This window comes from Dama dama, chromosome 5 (assembly GCF_033118175.1).
Source record: "Dama dama isolate Ldn47 chromosome 5, ASM3311817v1, whole genome shotgun sequence".
Lineage (NCBI taxonomy): Eukaryota > Metazoa > Chordata > Mammalia > Artiodactyla > Cervidae > Dama > Dama dama.
Window position 1 is genome coordinate 4,853,016 of NC_083685.1, and position 16,237 is coordinate 4,869,252.

Consider the following 16,237-nt stretch of genomic DNA (forward strand, 5'->3'; position numbering starts at 1 on the left):
CCCTTCGACCACAGCAGCTCCTGATCCACACGGCCTCGCTCACCTGTTCCCAGGGCAGCTCATGGGCCAGGGGCAGTTCTGCAGCACCCTCTGCAGGTAGGTGCCATTCTGCACGTGGCATGACACGGCGCGGGTCACCACGTAGGGGCACCAGTTCCTGAAACAGACCAGCAGGCAGGAAGCTCAGGAGGTGCCCGCAGCCTGCGCGCGCGCGCGCTCTCTCGGGGAGCCTCGAGGCTCCAGGCAGGGAGACCCTTGAGCCCCCCGAGCCCTCGGGCCCTGGTGGGAGTCTCCCTGCTGCTGAGGTTGAGGAGTGAATTCCAGAGCCCTGGGTGGGGGCGAGGGTGGGCCGCTGTGCTGGGAACTCTTGGAGGAGTCTTGGGGAATGAGCTGCAGGGGGCCCCACGGGAGCAGGGCGTCTTCACTGGGGCTCATCCCCTCGGTATCTGCTCTCCAGCCCTGATCCTTCCAGGCCACACCACCGTCTCCCGCCTGGACAAGGCCAGCAGCCCCTGGTCCTGCCCCTCACTCTCTCCCCAGGGTGGGGCGGGTCAGACAATGGAGACCTGGCCGGGTGTCTCCACCCCAGCCCTTTGCGTCTCCTGCACCCGCTCCTGCCAGGCGCTGCTCACCTCCAGGCCTTTGCTGGGTCCGCTCCTGGAGCACCCTTCCCCCGTTCACTCCTGGCACCTCCCCCCGCTGTGCCGCTCCCCCGGTCCTCGCCCACCTCCGCCCCCGTCTGAGCAGAGCGCTGGTTTTCCACTCTGTATCCCTGTCACGCTAAATTCAGCTGGTGAGTCACGTCTGCCCCTCCCTCCCCGAGGCATGTAGGAGAGAGGCCCTGCCTCACGTATCCTCAGGTCCCCTCTGAGTGACAGCCAGGAGCGGGGTCACCTTCCCGAGTGTGGAGGGCTGGCTCCTTCAAATGCCATCGAATAATCATTCTGCGCTGCCCATATTGAGCGCCGACTGTATAGCAAAGGTATTTACATCAACTTTCCTGGTGGTTCAATGGCTAAGACTCTGAGCTCCCAATGCAGGGGGCCCAGGTTCCATCCCTGATCAGAGAACAAGGTCCTGCACACTGCAACTAAGACCTAGAGGAGTTAAACACATAAATATTTAAAAAATAAACATATTTACATCATCTTCCCACAGCCAGGAACCCCCGCCCCCCTCATTTAACAGATGGGTATACTGAAGCAAGATTGAGGGCAGGAGGAGGAAGGGGAGACAGAGGATGAGATGGTTGGATGGCATCACCAACTCAATGGACATGAGTTTGAGCAAACTCTGGGAGACAGGGAAGGACAGGGAGGCCTGGCGTGCTGCAGTGCATGGGGTCGCAAAGAGTCAGACACGACTGAGGAATTGAACAACAGACTGAGGCTCAGTGAGGGGGAGACAACTGTTGATGTTACAGAGCTGGTGCGTGGAGGGTCTGGATTTGAACCCAGGAATACGGATGCTCAGCCCAGCCCCCACCTCCCTCCCAGGGGCCTGGGCTCCCGTCTCCTCCCCATCCCTTGGGCCACGGTCTGTGGCTCTGTGAAGGCCTCCGCCTGGGAACCTGCTGACCCCAGACTCTAGGCCACAAAGGAAAGTCTGGTGGGGTGGGGGCTCAAGCTGAGAAGGGTCACCTGAAACGGTCATTCCTTTCCCAGCCCCAGGCCCGTGACCCTGAGCAGGGCTGAGGGCCAGTGAGCACCTGGAATGTCCCGCCTCTGCGGAGGTGTCCCCCACCCCGGAAACCTAGCCCTGCGGCTGCCGGCCCACCTGGAGGAAAAAGTCTCTGGCGGGAACCAGTGGACAAACTCCCCATGGGACTCCGGGACGTTCCTTCACTGTTCTGAGTCCCACGGAAATCAATCCCAGAGGAGGAAACAGTCCACTGAAAGCACAGAGGTGGGCAAGCCAGAGAAGGGGGCCTCTGAGCAGCCCACCCCGATCCAGACGTCACCGGAGCTCCGCAGAGCCCATGGCCGGTGACCCTTAGGCAGAGGTGCCCATTTTTTTCTTCTTCCTTAGCTGAGATCTCCCCTGTGTGAACTGCTGTCTGGTTCCCCGGTTTCCTGCTCACCAGTCCAGTTCCCCTGCGTAGGGGACACCGAGCTGGTGACCGGCCAGCAGAGATTTTAGACAGGAGAGGAGAGTCAGGCCAGGTGGGGTTCCAGGTCAGCCCCTCATGCCCTTCACCTGGTGTGGGGGGAGGTCACCAAAAAGTATTTCTCACCTCTCCCTGGCCTTGAAGACCCAGCCCTGCTGTGGCCAGGATAAAAGCCGAGCTCCTCAGCAGGGTCCCAGCCTGGCCCTGGCCCCTCCGCCCACTGTCCAGGGGCGTTACCGGCCTGGGGTCCACACTCCCCACGCTGCCCATCACCCTGACTGCTCAGACCGCACACTTGTGCTGGCCCTCCGTCTCCTCCCTGCCCTCCCCCCGAGCGCCCTCTCCCCACCTCCGATCCTTGCAGACGAGATTCCCTCCGCCTGCTTCGGAAAGCTCCTTTTGAGCCTCCTGAGGCTGTGGGCACAGCTGGGCATCTGCAGGGCATCCCTCCCCCATCCCAGTCACTCACAGCAGCTTTGAGCTTTTTCTCCCCCCGCCCCCCGAAGGTGCTGGGGGAGGGCGCTGGCGGGGACCGAGCCAGGGTGGGGCTCAGCTTTAAGGGCGCCCAGGGAGGTTTGCTGAATGACTGAATGACTGAGGACAGACAGCGGCCCTGGGCAGGAGAGCCAGGACCCCGGGTTTCCCAGAGATGGGCGTGGTCCCTGGAAGGCCCGCCTCCAGCCTGCTGCCCTTGGAGGTTTCTTTCCCGGGGCATGCTTGGTGAGAAGCCTCCTGAGACCCCGCTGAGGCTATGTTACCTCCTGTGGGACGGGGCGATGGCAGGGGCTAGGAGGAGACAGCACCCCTCTGCTGGGCCTGCCACTCTGCCCACTCAGCACCTCCGCGGCCCCACTGGCTGCCGGGAGGAGAGAAAACAGGCCAGACCAGCTCGGCCTGGCACCAGCTGCCCCACAAGGCCCCCCCCCACAACCTGCCCTCCACCCCCTGCCACGAGGGGCCCAGGGGACTTTGTCTCCACAGGGCCCAGAGCTGTGATCCGGAACAGCGATAGGGGCTAATTGCAGGAGGCAGCCAAGCGGGCTGGGGGCCAAGGGCCGTTATGAAAAGGAGAGGAAAGAAAGAAGACCCACGGGTGGGGGTGGGGTGGACGGAGCCCGAACCCCACACCGGAGGCCAAGCTCCACCCTGGCCCTGCTGCTCCCTAACTTGGTGACCTCAGACGAGCCCTGCCCCACTCTGGGCCTCACTCTGTCCATCTGCGCGTGGTGACGGCAGGACCTCCTCCAGCAGGGGGTGTCTCACGCTAAGCCCCAAGTGAGCGCAGTGCTGACGGGCGTTTTGGTCCTTCTTGTTCCTGGACCGTGACACGGGGCCACGCCAGGAGGCTGGGGTCCAGGGGCTTCCCCGAGGGACACCAGTACCGCACCTTCCACACAAGGTCCCCCCCCACCCCCGCCTTGACTTGGAGATCGTGACTGTCAGGCTCTGCATTTTACAGAGGGGAAACTGAGGCCCCGAGAGAAGTCACCTACCCAGGTCACCCCTGTGGGTGCAGCACTGGGATCTGAGCTCCCCAGGGAGAGGATGGGGAAGAAAATTCTCCACTCTCCTTGACTCTGGGATTTGCCCAAAGGAAGCCAACACTGCAAGGCAGGAGGCTGGGCCAGGACGCCGGTGATGGCGTCGACTCTAGAGCCACAGTGCTGAGACACAGATGGGCCATGACAGGCTGAAGGGTCCTCGGAGGGGCAGGAAGCCGCCCCAGCAGGGACTGGGGTGCAGACAGGGGCAAGACGAGCTCAGGCAGCTCAGCGCAGCCCGCAGGCACCCTGGTTCCGGGGGTCTCGAAGTCCCGCCACATTCTTGGGCCTGGGGGCGGCCCCTTGGACGCTGTCCCGGGCCTCCCCCTCCCCAGGCACAAAGCCTCTTTTCTGTCTCTGGTCCCTCGGCTGCCAAGGGGCGCCTGGGGTGCAGGGCTGGAGGGGGGGTGACAGGCACAACATCCCCATGCTGTCTCCAGCGAGGCCCAGCGAGGAGGGGCTGGGGCCACAAGGGGAGGTCCTGGCAGCCCAGAACCACAGATTCCTCTGGCGAGGGTCCCTCCCCCACTTAAGGTTGGTGTTAGCAGGTTGGGACCATCCTCAAATGGGCCTGTGAGCAGGGGAGGGGAGAGGGGAAGAGGGAGGAAACTTAGAGGGGAGCTGAGCCCTGGAGCCACAGAGAGGCCTGCCCGAGGTCGCACACTGAGTGGGTGACAGAGCGGGAAGGAGACCCTGCTTGTGTCTGAGGCTGGAGCCCCTGATTGCTGACCATGACCGGCAAACCCTTCCCGGCTCCGCAAGCTGACACCCATGCTCCCTCCTTCAGAGAGCTGCCAGCGTGAAGAGAACATTGGATCTGGAAACTGACTGACTTAGATTGAGGTGCTGTTTCTTCTCTCGGCCTCAGTCTTTTTATCTGTAGAATGGGAGCAAGAGCGTTGCCTGCAGGGCTTTTGTGATGCTCAGGCCACTCTGAGCCTTCTATGACTGGGTGATAGCCCCCAGTGACCACCAGACACCTGCCCGCAGCCACGGTCCTGCTCCCACACGGGGAGCCCTGCGGGGAAGGGAGCCCAGGCTGGGAGGCAGTGGACTGGCCGAAGGGCAGTGCAGGCCTTATGCCCTCTCAACCGGCATCCTGAGCTTGACACTCCATATTTCCAGTTCAGAGTCTTGGTCATTCTGGCACCTGGGAACCTGGGGGTTCACGTCCTTGCCCTCAGCAGGTCATATCCCCTCTCTGAGCCTCAGCTTTGTCTTCTATGAAATGAGGACCATACAAATGTGTGCCTTCCTGGCAGTCGGAAAGGTTCTGGAGGGGGACAGGTGCAGGTAAAATGCCAGCCCAGGTCAGCATGCATGGGGGTGGCTGTGACATTGGCCAGCCATCAGTCCCCGTCTCAGACAACTGCACCTCTGGCCTCTGACATCACAGCCACCTCTGCCCTCCAGCCCTGCCTGCGTCACCTGCTCTCGCTAGCCCAGTGGGGGCACGCTGGCCCCTGACCACTGGGAAAGCGGAATTTCTGAAAAGAATTAAAGAATTGAGGCCAAAGGGGGTGGGGGCCCGGCAGGCCTTTGAATGGGATGAAAAGGCCTGGAGAGGCCTGGCTACTCCGTATTGTTTGCCTCAGACAACAGCAGTGGCCGGCCCTTGAGAGGGGACCCCGGCGGGGGCAGGGGCTACAGTCAGGACCAGGGCCTGGGCAGGTTCAAACAGTGTCACCAAGGCCAGAAAGACACAGATTTGAATCCCAGTTCTGTCAATGCTCAGAGAGCCTAGAAGATTTTGTCAATTCTCTGGGGCCTCGATTTGCTCATCTGCTAAATGGGGACAAGTGTTCCCTAACTCATTCAGTCCTTGAACACTGCATGTGAAGGGCCCCCTGGCTGGTACTAGGGGGTGCTCCGTAAACACCACCAGATAGAATGTTCCTGCTCTTGAGTGACGGGCAGGAAGACAGAGCGCTCCCACAGCACTCAGTCCAAAATGCTAGGTCCCTGGGGGCCGACACTGACCCTCCTCTGTGAAACTCCACCCCAGTCTTCTTCCTTCGAGGGAAATAAATAGCTGGGATACTAAAAAAAGCCAGGAGCAGAGTAGAGGGGGGAGGGTCCCCCAAGTGTCAGCCAGAGGGTGATATGGGCTTCTCCTACGTGCAGGGTGGGGGCCCTACGGAGGGGACAGGGAAATCTTGGGGTTTCCTCCGTCGTGCGCCTTCCCCCTCCCCTGGGGTCCGGAGTTGAAGTGGTGGGGGCTGGAGAACGCTGTCGGAAGCAGGGGTCCCCCGCACGGCCCGGAGCTCCTGCCAGCTAATGAGGCCCAGGGTCCCTGCCCCCACCGGGGCTGGCAATGAGGTGGGATACCGGGTCCCTTTTCCCAATCCTGGGCTTGCACGGAGGTTGGGGGCGGGGGTGCCCGGAGTCCCGGTCCCCAACCCCAAGGGGGTGGGGGGCAGCTCTTACCTGCGCGCAGAGAACGGAGCTCCCCCGACGCTCCACGCGGCGCTCCCTCCCGGGAGCAGGAGCCCGAGGCAGAGCAGCGCCCAGGCCCGCGGGCCGCCCATGCTGCGCCCGGAGCCCTCCGCGCGCGGCCCCTCGCAATCGCCCCCAGCCTGGCGTGCCCGCTCGCCCGCCGGCCGCGCCGCCAGCCGCCCCGGACGCGCTGATCCCGGTTCCCAGCGCAGCGGCGGGAGGGCGGGCGGGAGGCGGGCGCGGGGCGGGGGCGCGCGTTCCCGGCCTCGCCCGGCCCCTCCGCGCGGCCCCCCGCCCCTTGCGCCGCCGCTGCCAACCCGGAAGGAGCCCCGGGGGGCCGGGCGCCCCCACCAGGAAGCCCGCCAGGTGCCCACCTGAGCCTGGCGCCCTGCGCCGCGTGTCCCTTTTGGGGGCGGGGTGCCAGTTCCGAAGTGCCCAACCACGTGTTGCAAACTGAGGCCGGGCCACGGTCTCTGACACAGCCAGGACCCCAAACCACCAAGCCTGGGCTAATGATGCCAGGGGCCGCATCCCCTCTGGATATTTTTGAGGGATCCAGTCATCAAGGCAGGAGGAGCGGTCCATCTATGCAACAAAAGCTGCCGAAGCTGTGCGCTCCGCTGTGTGCGGGGGCACCTCACCTGCGCTTCACGTTTAATCTTAAGACCTCTGTGGGTGAGGTGGGCACAGTTATCCCTATTTTAGAGAGAAAAAGAGGGAGGCCCAGGCACTTGTAATCCCCCCTGGGAGAAGACCTGGGCTGACCCCGTAAAATCAGTGTCCACTTTTATTGCTATTTTACAGATGGAGAAACTGAGGCCAAGAGGAGATGTCATCTACCTAAAGCACTCCATCAGTGGTCAAATCCAGGCCTCCTGACTTCAGAGGGGGTGTCAGCTCTTTAGCACAATCAAGGAAGAGTGCAGACAGCATTTGGTGTGGGCCTGGGTTTCCCCATCTGTGACACTGGAAGGACAGGCTTAGGGTGGAGCTACTTCATCTGGGGTATAAGGATGGGCTTCTGGGCACAGGGCTGTGAATTCCTCCAAAGTATATGCCAGGGTGGTATGTGTATATGACACATGTGTGTGCAAGCATGATGGGGGTGTGTGAAATGTGTGATGTCTGTGTGCATGTGTGTGATGTCTGTGTCTGTGACGGGAGTGTGTGTTTATGGGGAGGGGTCATAGCTCTCATCAGAGGACACCCAGAACCTTCCCAAACTCCAAAATAGTCTCTGACCTCCCCGCTTCTGCTGGGACTGACAGGTTCAATCTCTGGTCAAGGAACTAGATCCCGCATGCTGCAACTAAGTGTTCACATGCCACAACTAAAGATCTTGCATGCCTCAACAAAGATTGAAGATCTGGCACAGCCAAATAAATACATATATATTTAAAAAAAAAAAAAAAAACCGAACACCCCAGAGAGCACTTTGAAGGGCATGCAGCTCATTAGGAAGGGAAAGTACTGGGCAGTGGCTTCTGTCCTCGGAAGCACCTGGGAGGACCACAGAGTGAGGAGGCAGCTCCACACCTGTTAGCAATGTGTCTGGGATGCTCCCTGGTGAACGGCATGGGTTCAGTCGCTCAGTCATGTCCGAATCTTGGCAACCCCATGGGCTGCAGCCTGCCATGCTCCTCTGTCCATGGAATTCTCTAGGAGCAGGTTGCCACTTCCTACTCCAGAGGGAGAAATATCAATAACCTCAGACAACGTAGAAGACACCACCCCAGTGGCAGAAAGTGAAGAGGAACTAAAGAGCCTCTTGATGAAGGTAAAAGAGGAGAGTGAAAAAAAACCTGGCTTAAAACTCAACATTGAAAAATTAAGATCATGGGATCCAGTGCCATCACTTTCATGACTGCAGCCATGAAATTAAAAGACTTGCTCCTTGGAAGAAAAGCTATGAAAAACCTAGACAGCCCATTAAAAAGCATAGACATCACTTTGAGAAAAAGGTCCATACACTTAAAGCTACGGTTTTTCCACTAGCCATGTACAGATGTGAGAGTTGGACCAAAAAGAAGGCTGAGCACCAAAGAATTGATGCTTTCAAACTACGGTGCTGGAGAAGACTCTTGAGAGTCCCTTGGACAGCAAGGAGATCAAACCAGTCAATCCTAAAGGAAATCAATCCTGAATATTCACTGGAAGGACTGATGCTGAAACTGAAGATCCAATACTTTGGCCACCCGATGCAAAGAACTGACTCACTGGAAAAGACCCCGATGCTGGGAGAGACTGAAGGCAGGAGGAGAAGGGGACGACAGAGGGTGAGATGGTTGGATGGCATCATCGACTCAATGAACATCTCCTCCAGGAGATAGTGAATGACAGGGAAACCTGGCGTGATGCAGTCCGTGGGGTCACAAAGAGTTGGATACAGCTGAACAACAAAAAAAAACAACTCCAGGAGATCTTCCCAACCCAGGGATCAAACTCAAGTCTTCTGCATTGGCAGATGAGTTCTTTACCACTGGGCTACCAGGGAAACCCAGATGGACTGCGTACATGTTCCTTTATTACCAAACTTGTGGGAGCTCTGAGCCACTGTGGAATTTCTCCAGCAGTGGATACTCCAAGGAAAAGCTGTTATCAACATTGTGACATCAGAGGCTGGGGTCCCTTGGTCCAGGGTATTTATTTGAAACTGTAGCTATGACTTAAAACTCAACATTCAGAAAACTAAGATCGTGACATCTGGTCCCATCATTTCATGGCGAATAGATGGGGAAACAGTGGAAACAGTGGCTGACTTTCTTTTTTGGGGCTCCAAAATCACTGCAGATGGTGACTGCAGCCATGAAATTAAAAGACGCTTGCTCCTTGGAAGAAAAGCTATGACCAACATAGACAGCATATTAAAATGCAGAGACATTACTTTGCCAACAAAGGTCCATCTAGTCAAAGCTGTGGTTTTTCCAGGAGTCATGTATGGATGTGTGAGTTGGACCATAAAGAAAGCTGAGCACCGAAGGATTGATGCTTTTGAACTGTGGTGTTGGAGAAGACTCTTGAGAATCCCTTGGGCTGCAAGGAGACCCAGCCAGTCAATCCTAAAGGAAATCAGTCCTGAATATTCATTGGAAGGACAGATGCTGAAGCTGAAACTCCAATACTTTGGCCACCTGATGGGAAGAACTGACTCTTTGGAAAAGATCCTGATGCTGGGAAAGATTGAAGGCAGGAGGAGAGGGGGACGACAGGGAATGAGATGGTTGGATGGCATCACTGACTTGATGGACATGAGTTTGAGTAAACTCTGGGAGTTGGTGACGGACAGGGAAACCTATGTTGCAGTTCATAGGGTTGCAAAGAGTCAGACACGACTGAGAGACTGAACTGAGGACTTCCCTGGTGGAACAGTGGGGACTTCACGCCCCCAATGCAGGGGACCTGGGTCTGACACCTGGTTGGGGAACTAGATCCCACATGTTGCCACTGAAGAGTCGACACGTTGCAGCTAGAAGATCTTGTGTGCTTCAAATAAGACCCAGTGCAGCCAAATAAATAACTACAATTTTTTTTAAAAACCCAGATTTCCCTGGTGGCCCAGTGAATAAGAATCTGCCTGCCAATTCAGGGGACACCGGTTCAATCCCTGGTCTGGGAAGATTCCGCATGCTGCAGAGCAACGAAGCCCGTGCACCACAGCTACCGAGAGCAGGTGCTCTGGAGCTCATGTGCCATAACCGCTGAGCTTGTGTGCTGCAACTCCTGAAGCCCGAGAGCCCAGAGCCCGTGCTCCTTGACCAGAGAAGCCACCGCAATGAGAAGCCCGGGCCACAACGAGAGAGAGCCCACAGAAAGCAACGAAAGACCCAGCGCAGCCAAAGAAACACCTCTAAGCTAGAGCCCGTGGCAGCTCAGTCCAGTGGTTACTACAGGTCAGTGCCCCCGGCCGAGATGTCCGTGAGCAACCACTTGGCACGTGTGACCTGGGCCAAGTCACCTCCCCTCTCTGAGCCTCATTTCCTTACCTGAAAAAACAAGGCCGTTTTTTTCCTCTTTACATGTTCATACATATTTGTAGATCACTGTAAGAGGCTTTGCTTTGTCTTTAAGATAGCCTGAGCATTTCTTCATGCCCTTAAATGTCCTTCTGAGATGTCGTGTTTTTATATTACTAGTTATACTGTATTTCTACTCTTTGTGGTACAGATCTTAGTTCACCAACCAGGAGTTGAATCCATGCCCCCTGCATTGAGAGTGCACACTCCTAACAACCAGACTGCTAGGGAAGTCCCAAAGTGAGGCCGTTAAAGACATGGAAGCAACCTAAGTGTGCCTCAACAGGTGAATGGATAAAGAAGATGTGGTGTGTATATATACCTATATATACCATTACACCCCACTGTATGTATGATGGAATATTACTCAGCCATAAGAAGAATGACATATATTGCCATTTGCAGCAACGTCGATGGGCCTAGAGATTATCATTCTAAGTGAAGTAAGTCAGAGAGAGAGAGCCAAATGCCATATGATACCACTTATATGTAGAACCTTAAAAAGTGATACAAATGAACTTATTTCCAAAACAGAAATAGACTCAGAGGTAGAAAACAGGCTTACAGTTACCAAAGGGGAAAGGTGTGGGAAGGATAAATTAGGTATTTGGGATTAACAGATACACACTACCTTATATAAAATAGATGAATAACAAGGGGAACTATACTCAATATCTTATAATAACCTATAATAGAAAATAATATGAAAAACTGAATATACATATATATAACTGAGTCACTTTGCTGTCTGCCAGAAGCTAACACAACAGTGTGAATCAACTATGCTTCAATTAAACAAACAAAAGACAGGCAGCTTTTAAAGCTTGGGTCTCTGGGCAGCGGTCCTGGGGCGCAGTATGAAGTGCCCTTTCGAGCACACCCTCCTGGTACATGTCAGCCTAGTTTCTGGTCCTCTTTGCTTCCTGAGCAGGAAGGGCAGGAAATGCTGCGGGGACCTAGGTTCGGTCATTTGAGGTTTCAGTGTTTGCTGAGATGGGGAGGAGAGGGACCTCCTCCCTGGGGGCCTGATGTCCTCGCTGCCAAAACTACACTACAACCGCCAGTAATGACAGCAACTTCCGGTCTGGCCTGAGCGCTGACCGTGCGCCAGGCGCTGTGCTAAGCATTTTGCTTCCATTGTCGCCTGCCCTCTTCTCCCACACCTGGGAGGCCGCCTGATTATCCCCAGGTGCGGGGCTCAAGGCTGGTGAGTGATGGATGCCGGCCTGAGTGCTTACCCACCAGGCCACACTGCCACCCTCTGGTCCAGCCCTGCATGGGGGGCTTCTCTGGGCAAAAAGAGAGATCAGCTCAGATTGAGACTCCCGCCGGGAGCTGAGGAGGTGAGAGGGAGCACGCACACACACACACAGACACACACAAGTGTGTGGGCCACATGGGGACATGAACTCAGACACCGCCCGCCGCCACCCACCCCCCAACCCCCAAGCAGGCCACGGGGTCTGGGAAACATAGCCCTGCTGGTGTGGATTCACTGACACATCCAGCAGCCTAGTCCAAACAGGAAATGCTGTTCTCCTAACAGCAAACAAACCTGGGTCACAGCCTTCCTTCCCGTTATCTCCCCCTGGGGCCTGTGCTAAGGGCCTCTCCTCTCCGCCTATGTCCCAAGGGCAGCCTCCCCAGCTGGCGGTGCCTATAAGATCAGCCCTGTCCGCACACCAGCTCGAGTAAGCCCAGGTGCCCCTGGTGATCTGCACCCATATCCTGCCCATTATATAGGGGCAGGAGCAGCCCAAGAGGGCTGGGGGTACCCAAGTCCGTGGCAGCAGCCCCAAGGGTCCCAGGGAGTGCCAGAGGCCTTCAGAACCTCTGCCTAACAAAGGGCAGGGCCGGAGGGCCAGCCTTCCAGGTTAGGGAACAATGCCTGCGTTCTGTGCCTTTGATCTGGAGGCCCGGGGCTGCGGCCCCTCGTTGGGCCGGGGCGGGGATGCTGGGGGACCTGAGGCCTGTAGCTGCCCAGCCAAGTTAGTTATGCTCCATGGAGCCGCCCTTCTCACCCAGTTCTTTCCCTCCTCGTGGGGCTGGGACTGGGGCTGGAAGGGAGTGGTAGGAGGAAGGAAGCTGTCAGAAACTCATAAATCAGGGGCCCAAAAGGGCCATCCTGCCCTCCTTGGAAATCCTAGCAGGAGAGGCTGGCACCTTTGGGGCTGCAGGGAGGATGACAGAGTGGCCGGCAGGGCACCTGTGTTTGGAGTTAGAAGACCTGGATGTTTGCGTGATCCACAGTGAGACCTTTCTCTCCGGGCCTCAGTGTTCCTATCTGGAAGCCAGAGGAGGGAGGGATATAAGACTTGGGGACTTTCCTGTGGCTGTGCTTTGTTGGCTGTGAAGAACTAGACAAATAAATGGCCTCCAGTTTTCCCCCCCAAATCCCTTCCTTTCTGCCCCCTGCTTCTGCCCTACCTCCCTTTTTGGGGAGCCCCTTTGCTCTGCTTCTCTCTCCACATCTCTCCTCTTGCAAAAACAAACTAGTAAAGTCTCCTTAAGGCAGCATCCCCCTAGCTGGAAGGGAGGGGGCGGGTAGAATAGGAAAAAAAAAAAAAAAAAAAATTATTGGCTCATTTATACTAGAGTGTTAATGACTGATATGTTGAACGTTGTTAAGTGTCAGGGCACAGTTAACAGGGATTCTTCCTCATTTAAACTCTAAATCACTGGTAGTGAAATTTGTCTGCTAGTGAGGGGGATACTTGGTGACCAAGGGTCTAGGAATAAGATATGCCAGGTTAAAAGGCCTTCTGTGTGGGGAAAGTGTCCATCTCCCCATCCCCTGCTGGATGTATCTGGAGTGACAGCCACGAGTCCCTGCAGGTTATTTGGATCTGGCCAGTGCGAAGGACAGGTGAGAGAAGCCACTCAGAGCAGAGACCCCAGAGCTGCCTGCCGGCCCCGCAAGCCCCAGGAGATGCCTGCCCGGCCAGCAGCATGTGGCCCTGCCCACCTGACACCCGCAGGATGGACGGGTTCCACTCTGAGGAGGAAGAGGAGAGGGAAAGAGAAAGAGCCAGTGAGAGACAGAGAGAGGAATTTGGAAAGACAGAGAGACGGACAAAGAGGCAGATGCAGAGAAGAGCTCCTGGGGAGAAGGATCCCAGGTTGTTGATCTCAGCTCCTGTGGAGGCCGGGCAGAGGGGGTGGGACCAGGGTGCCAGCTCAGCACCATCCTCTGCACCCACAGGCTTTGCCTCACTCAGAGCCGCACCCCTGTAGCCCTGAGAGTCGGAGCCGGGCCTGCTCCCATCTGCTGCCCGGGTCTGGCCCTGGCCGACCAATGAGCTTTGGTTTGCCTGTGTTGCTGGTCTAAGTTGTGCCAGGGCAGCCCCATCAGGCAGATGGAGCTGCTGGCCTGAGAAGAGATGAATTTCTAGCCTGCGGCTTGGCCTGGGGCGTCATCAATGGACGGGCCGCATGTGGGTGTGTGCAGCCCTGGAGCACCTGGACTCCAGGCTCTCCCTGCCTTGCCCTCCTGTCCAGCCCTCTGGGGCCAAGCCTGGATCTTCTCCACCTGCCCGCTCCTCGGTTCTTGCCCCTTTCCACTGCCCATGGGATGTGGCCTCGCATGTGCCTCCTCGCTGACCCTTCCGGTCCTTCGGGACCTTCCCTAAGGCGAGTGGAGGCATCTTTCCATGGGGGGAACCTGCAGTGTCTCTGCTGCTCTGAGGCAGGAATGTAATGTGGCCTGGCCTGCTCACCTTCCCGCTGCCCCAGACCCTGAGATACCAACGCGAGTCTCTGTTTCCCCAGACGACACTGTGCTCTCCGGCTGGACTGTGGGACTTTCCCTTGGCATCCCTTCTGCCTGCCAATGCCCACACCCCTTCTGTCTCAGCTCAGACATGACTCCCTGCCTCCAGGAAGGTGTCCCACACACCAACACTGGGTCTCGTGTCCACTGGGCTTCCCCACTCATAGAATTCTATGCAAGAGCCACCTGTTGATTTGTCTGGTCTATGATGGGTCATAGATAGTTGCTGGCCCCTTTCTGTAATCTTCCTAAGAGTACTAGGAAAGCTACATACCCCAGAAGTCATAAAGGATGCATTGGGTACTTAAATTTTTCTGCATAGAGAAAGAATAATATGATTAACTGTGGAAAAAACTTGCAACTTACCAGAAAAAAAGATGACTAATTTCCTCCATATATAAAGAGCTCTTACAAATCAATAACATCAATGACCAATAGAGAAACAGACAGAAGTTATGGACAGACAACTCGGAATGACAAGGCATTCAACTTCACTCAAAAGAGAAAAATTGGAGATGAAAACCACAGTGAGATAGCACCTTCCAAAACTGATGGCTAAGGACTTAAGATTTTTGATAAAATGCCTTGGCAAGTCTGTGGGGGAAAATGTCACTTCATATATTCCCTCTTTGGAGCACAGTTGGTAACAAGTAATAAAAGATAAAATATGTATTACCTTGACCTGGTAATTCCACAGTGAGGCAATTTCTTGCATGTACATTTGCAAAGAACAGAAGAAAATGAACTGCAGCACTATATGTAGTATCAAAAAACTGGAAACAACCTAAATACCTTTGCAGATTAGTATACCAAGGTACACCCATCAGTGGAATGCTGCCTCGTCAATGGGGTATGTGAAATGTGGCATTCCCACATAGTGGAATATCAGCCGTCAAGAGGAACACAGTACGGATACATACTGCAGCACGGATACACGCTCCGGAACCTTGACAACATTATACTGAGTGAAAGAAGCCAGATGCCAAAGGCTACATATTGTATTTATATGAAATGAACAGGCAAGTCCCAAGAGACAAAAAGGTAGATTAGTGATTGCCAGGGACTGGGGACTGGGACTGGGGAGTGACTGCTAATGGGTCTGGGGCTTCTTTTTAGGGTGATGAAAATGTTCTAAAATTAGTGGCAATGATTGCACAACTCTGAATATACTAGAAACCACTGAACTGTTCATACTAAAGGATGGGTTTAAAAAAAAAAAAAAAAAAGGATGGGTTTGTGGCATGGGAATTATATATACCAATACATATTCCTAAAGATGAGGCTTATATATACATTTATGTATATAAAGATGGGGAAGATAATGGAACTTCTAAGATCAGTTAAGTGAAAAGAGTAATGGCAGCTTTGTGTAAAGGATGCTGCCGTGTGTGGGAAACTGCACAAATACCCACCCATAAGTGCTCAGGTTATACACTCACTTTCTCTAGAAGAAATCACCAGAAACTGCTAACTGGCTGCCTTTGGGAAGATGGAATGAGGGACTGAGGGTATTAGTTTTCACTGTGAATCCTTTTGCATGGTTCAAAAAAAAAAAAAAAAATACCAGAAAGTATACATACTATAGTCACCCTTTGCCCTAAGAATTAAGTACATGTGTGTGTGTGTGTGTGTGTGTGTGTGTGTTTGCACATATGAATTAGCAGCTCTTAAAATCCCAGCCCAGAAGCTGGGGAGGGGTGCCAGCAGCCTGCAAGGGCCCCTGAGTGCCGGGGCGAGGTTTCAAGACAGACCTCCACCTCTGGGCAGGCTGAGGCTCCACAGGGGCCGGGGCTGGACTGGGAGCTGTGCCTCTGAACCAGCTGGACCCTGGGAGGCGGCCCCTCCCTGCCCTCCCGGGAAGGACCCCGAGCCCCTGTCCTCACCAGGCCTGGCCTGGGGCTTCCAGTAACTCATGATGCACCTGAGTGGAGGCTGTTCGGGGAGGTGACGGGGAGGTGCTCCCTGGCCAGAGGGAAGTCCTGGCAGAGAGCCGGGGTGGCCCCCATGTCCGCACTGAGCCATGAGAACTGAAGTGGGCTGTGTTCTTCCCTGATCCCAGGGAGGGAGGAAGAGGGAGACAGGGGGAGGGAAGCCAGAGACAGAGAAGAGCGGGCTGAGCGGGAGCGAATGTTAGAGACAGATAAACGCAGAGACAGAGACTGAGCCCGGGCATCCGCACGAAGGAGCTCAGGCCTGATGTGGACAGAGTGGGGGCTGCCACGCGGCAGACAGAGACGTGGGGGGAGCAGAGAGACTGTGGGAGGACAGGACGGTGGCGAGGGGCCAGGGACGGGCAGACGGTGGGGGCAGCAAGGACCTGCCCCCCCTGAGTCAGCCCCGAGCTTTTATCTGTGTGCCTGCAGACGGCATG

At 55.8% G+C, this 16,237-nt stretch overlaps 1 protein-coding gene across 8 annotated transcripts in view; it reads right to left on the bottom strand.

Moving 5' to 3' along the window:
• The window catches only part of EMID1 (EMI domain containing 1), a 38,657-nt gene extending 32,424 nt beyond the window's left edge, over positions 1-6,233 (bottom strand). For all 8 annotated transcript variants that reach the window (XR_009692791.1, XR_009692792.1, XM_061141599.1 and 5 more), the window contains exons 1-2: positions 6,076-6,233; positions 44-157 (exon numbers count right to left, since the gene is read on the bottom strand). Coding sequence is in view for 6 of the 8 variants with exons in the window: in XM_061141599.1 (XP_060997582.1) it covers positions 44-157; positions 6,076-6,176 (215 nt within the window). In the remaining 2 variants the exon portion in view is untranslated. The remainder of the gene's footprint in view (positions 1-43; positions 158-6,075) is intronic.
• Positions 6,234-16,237: the final 10,004 nt, after the last annotated feature.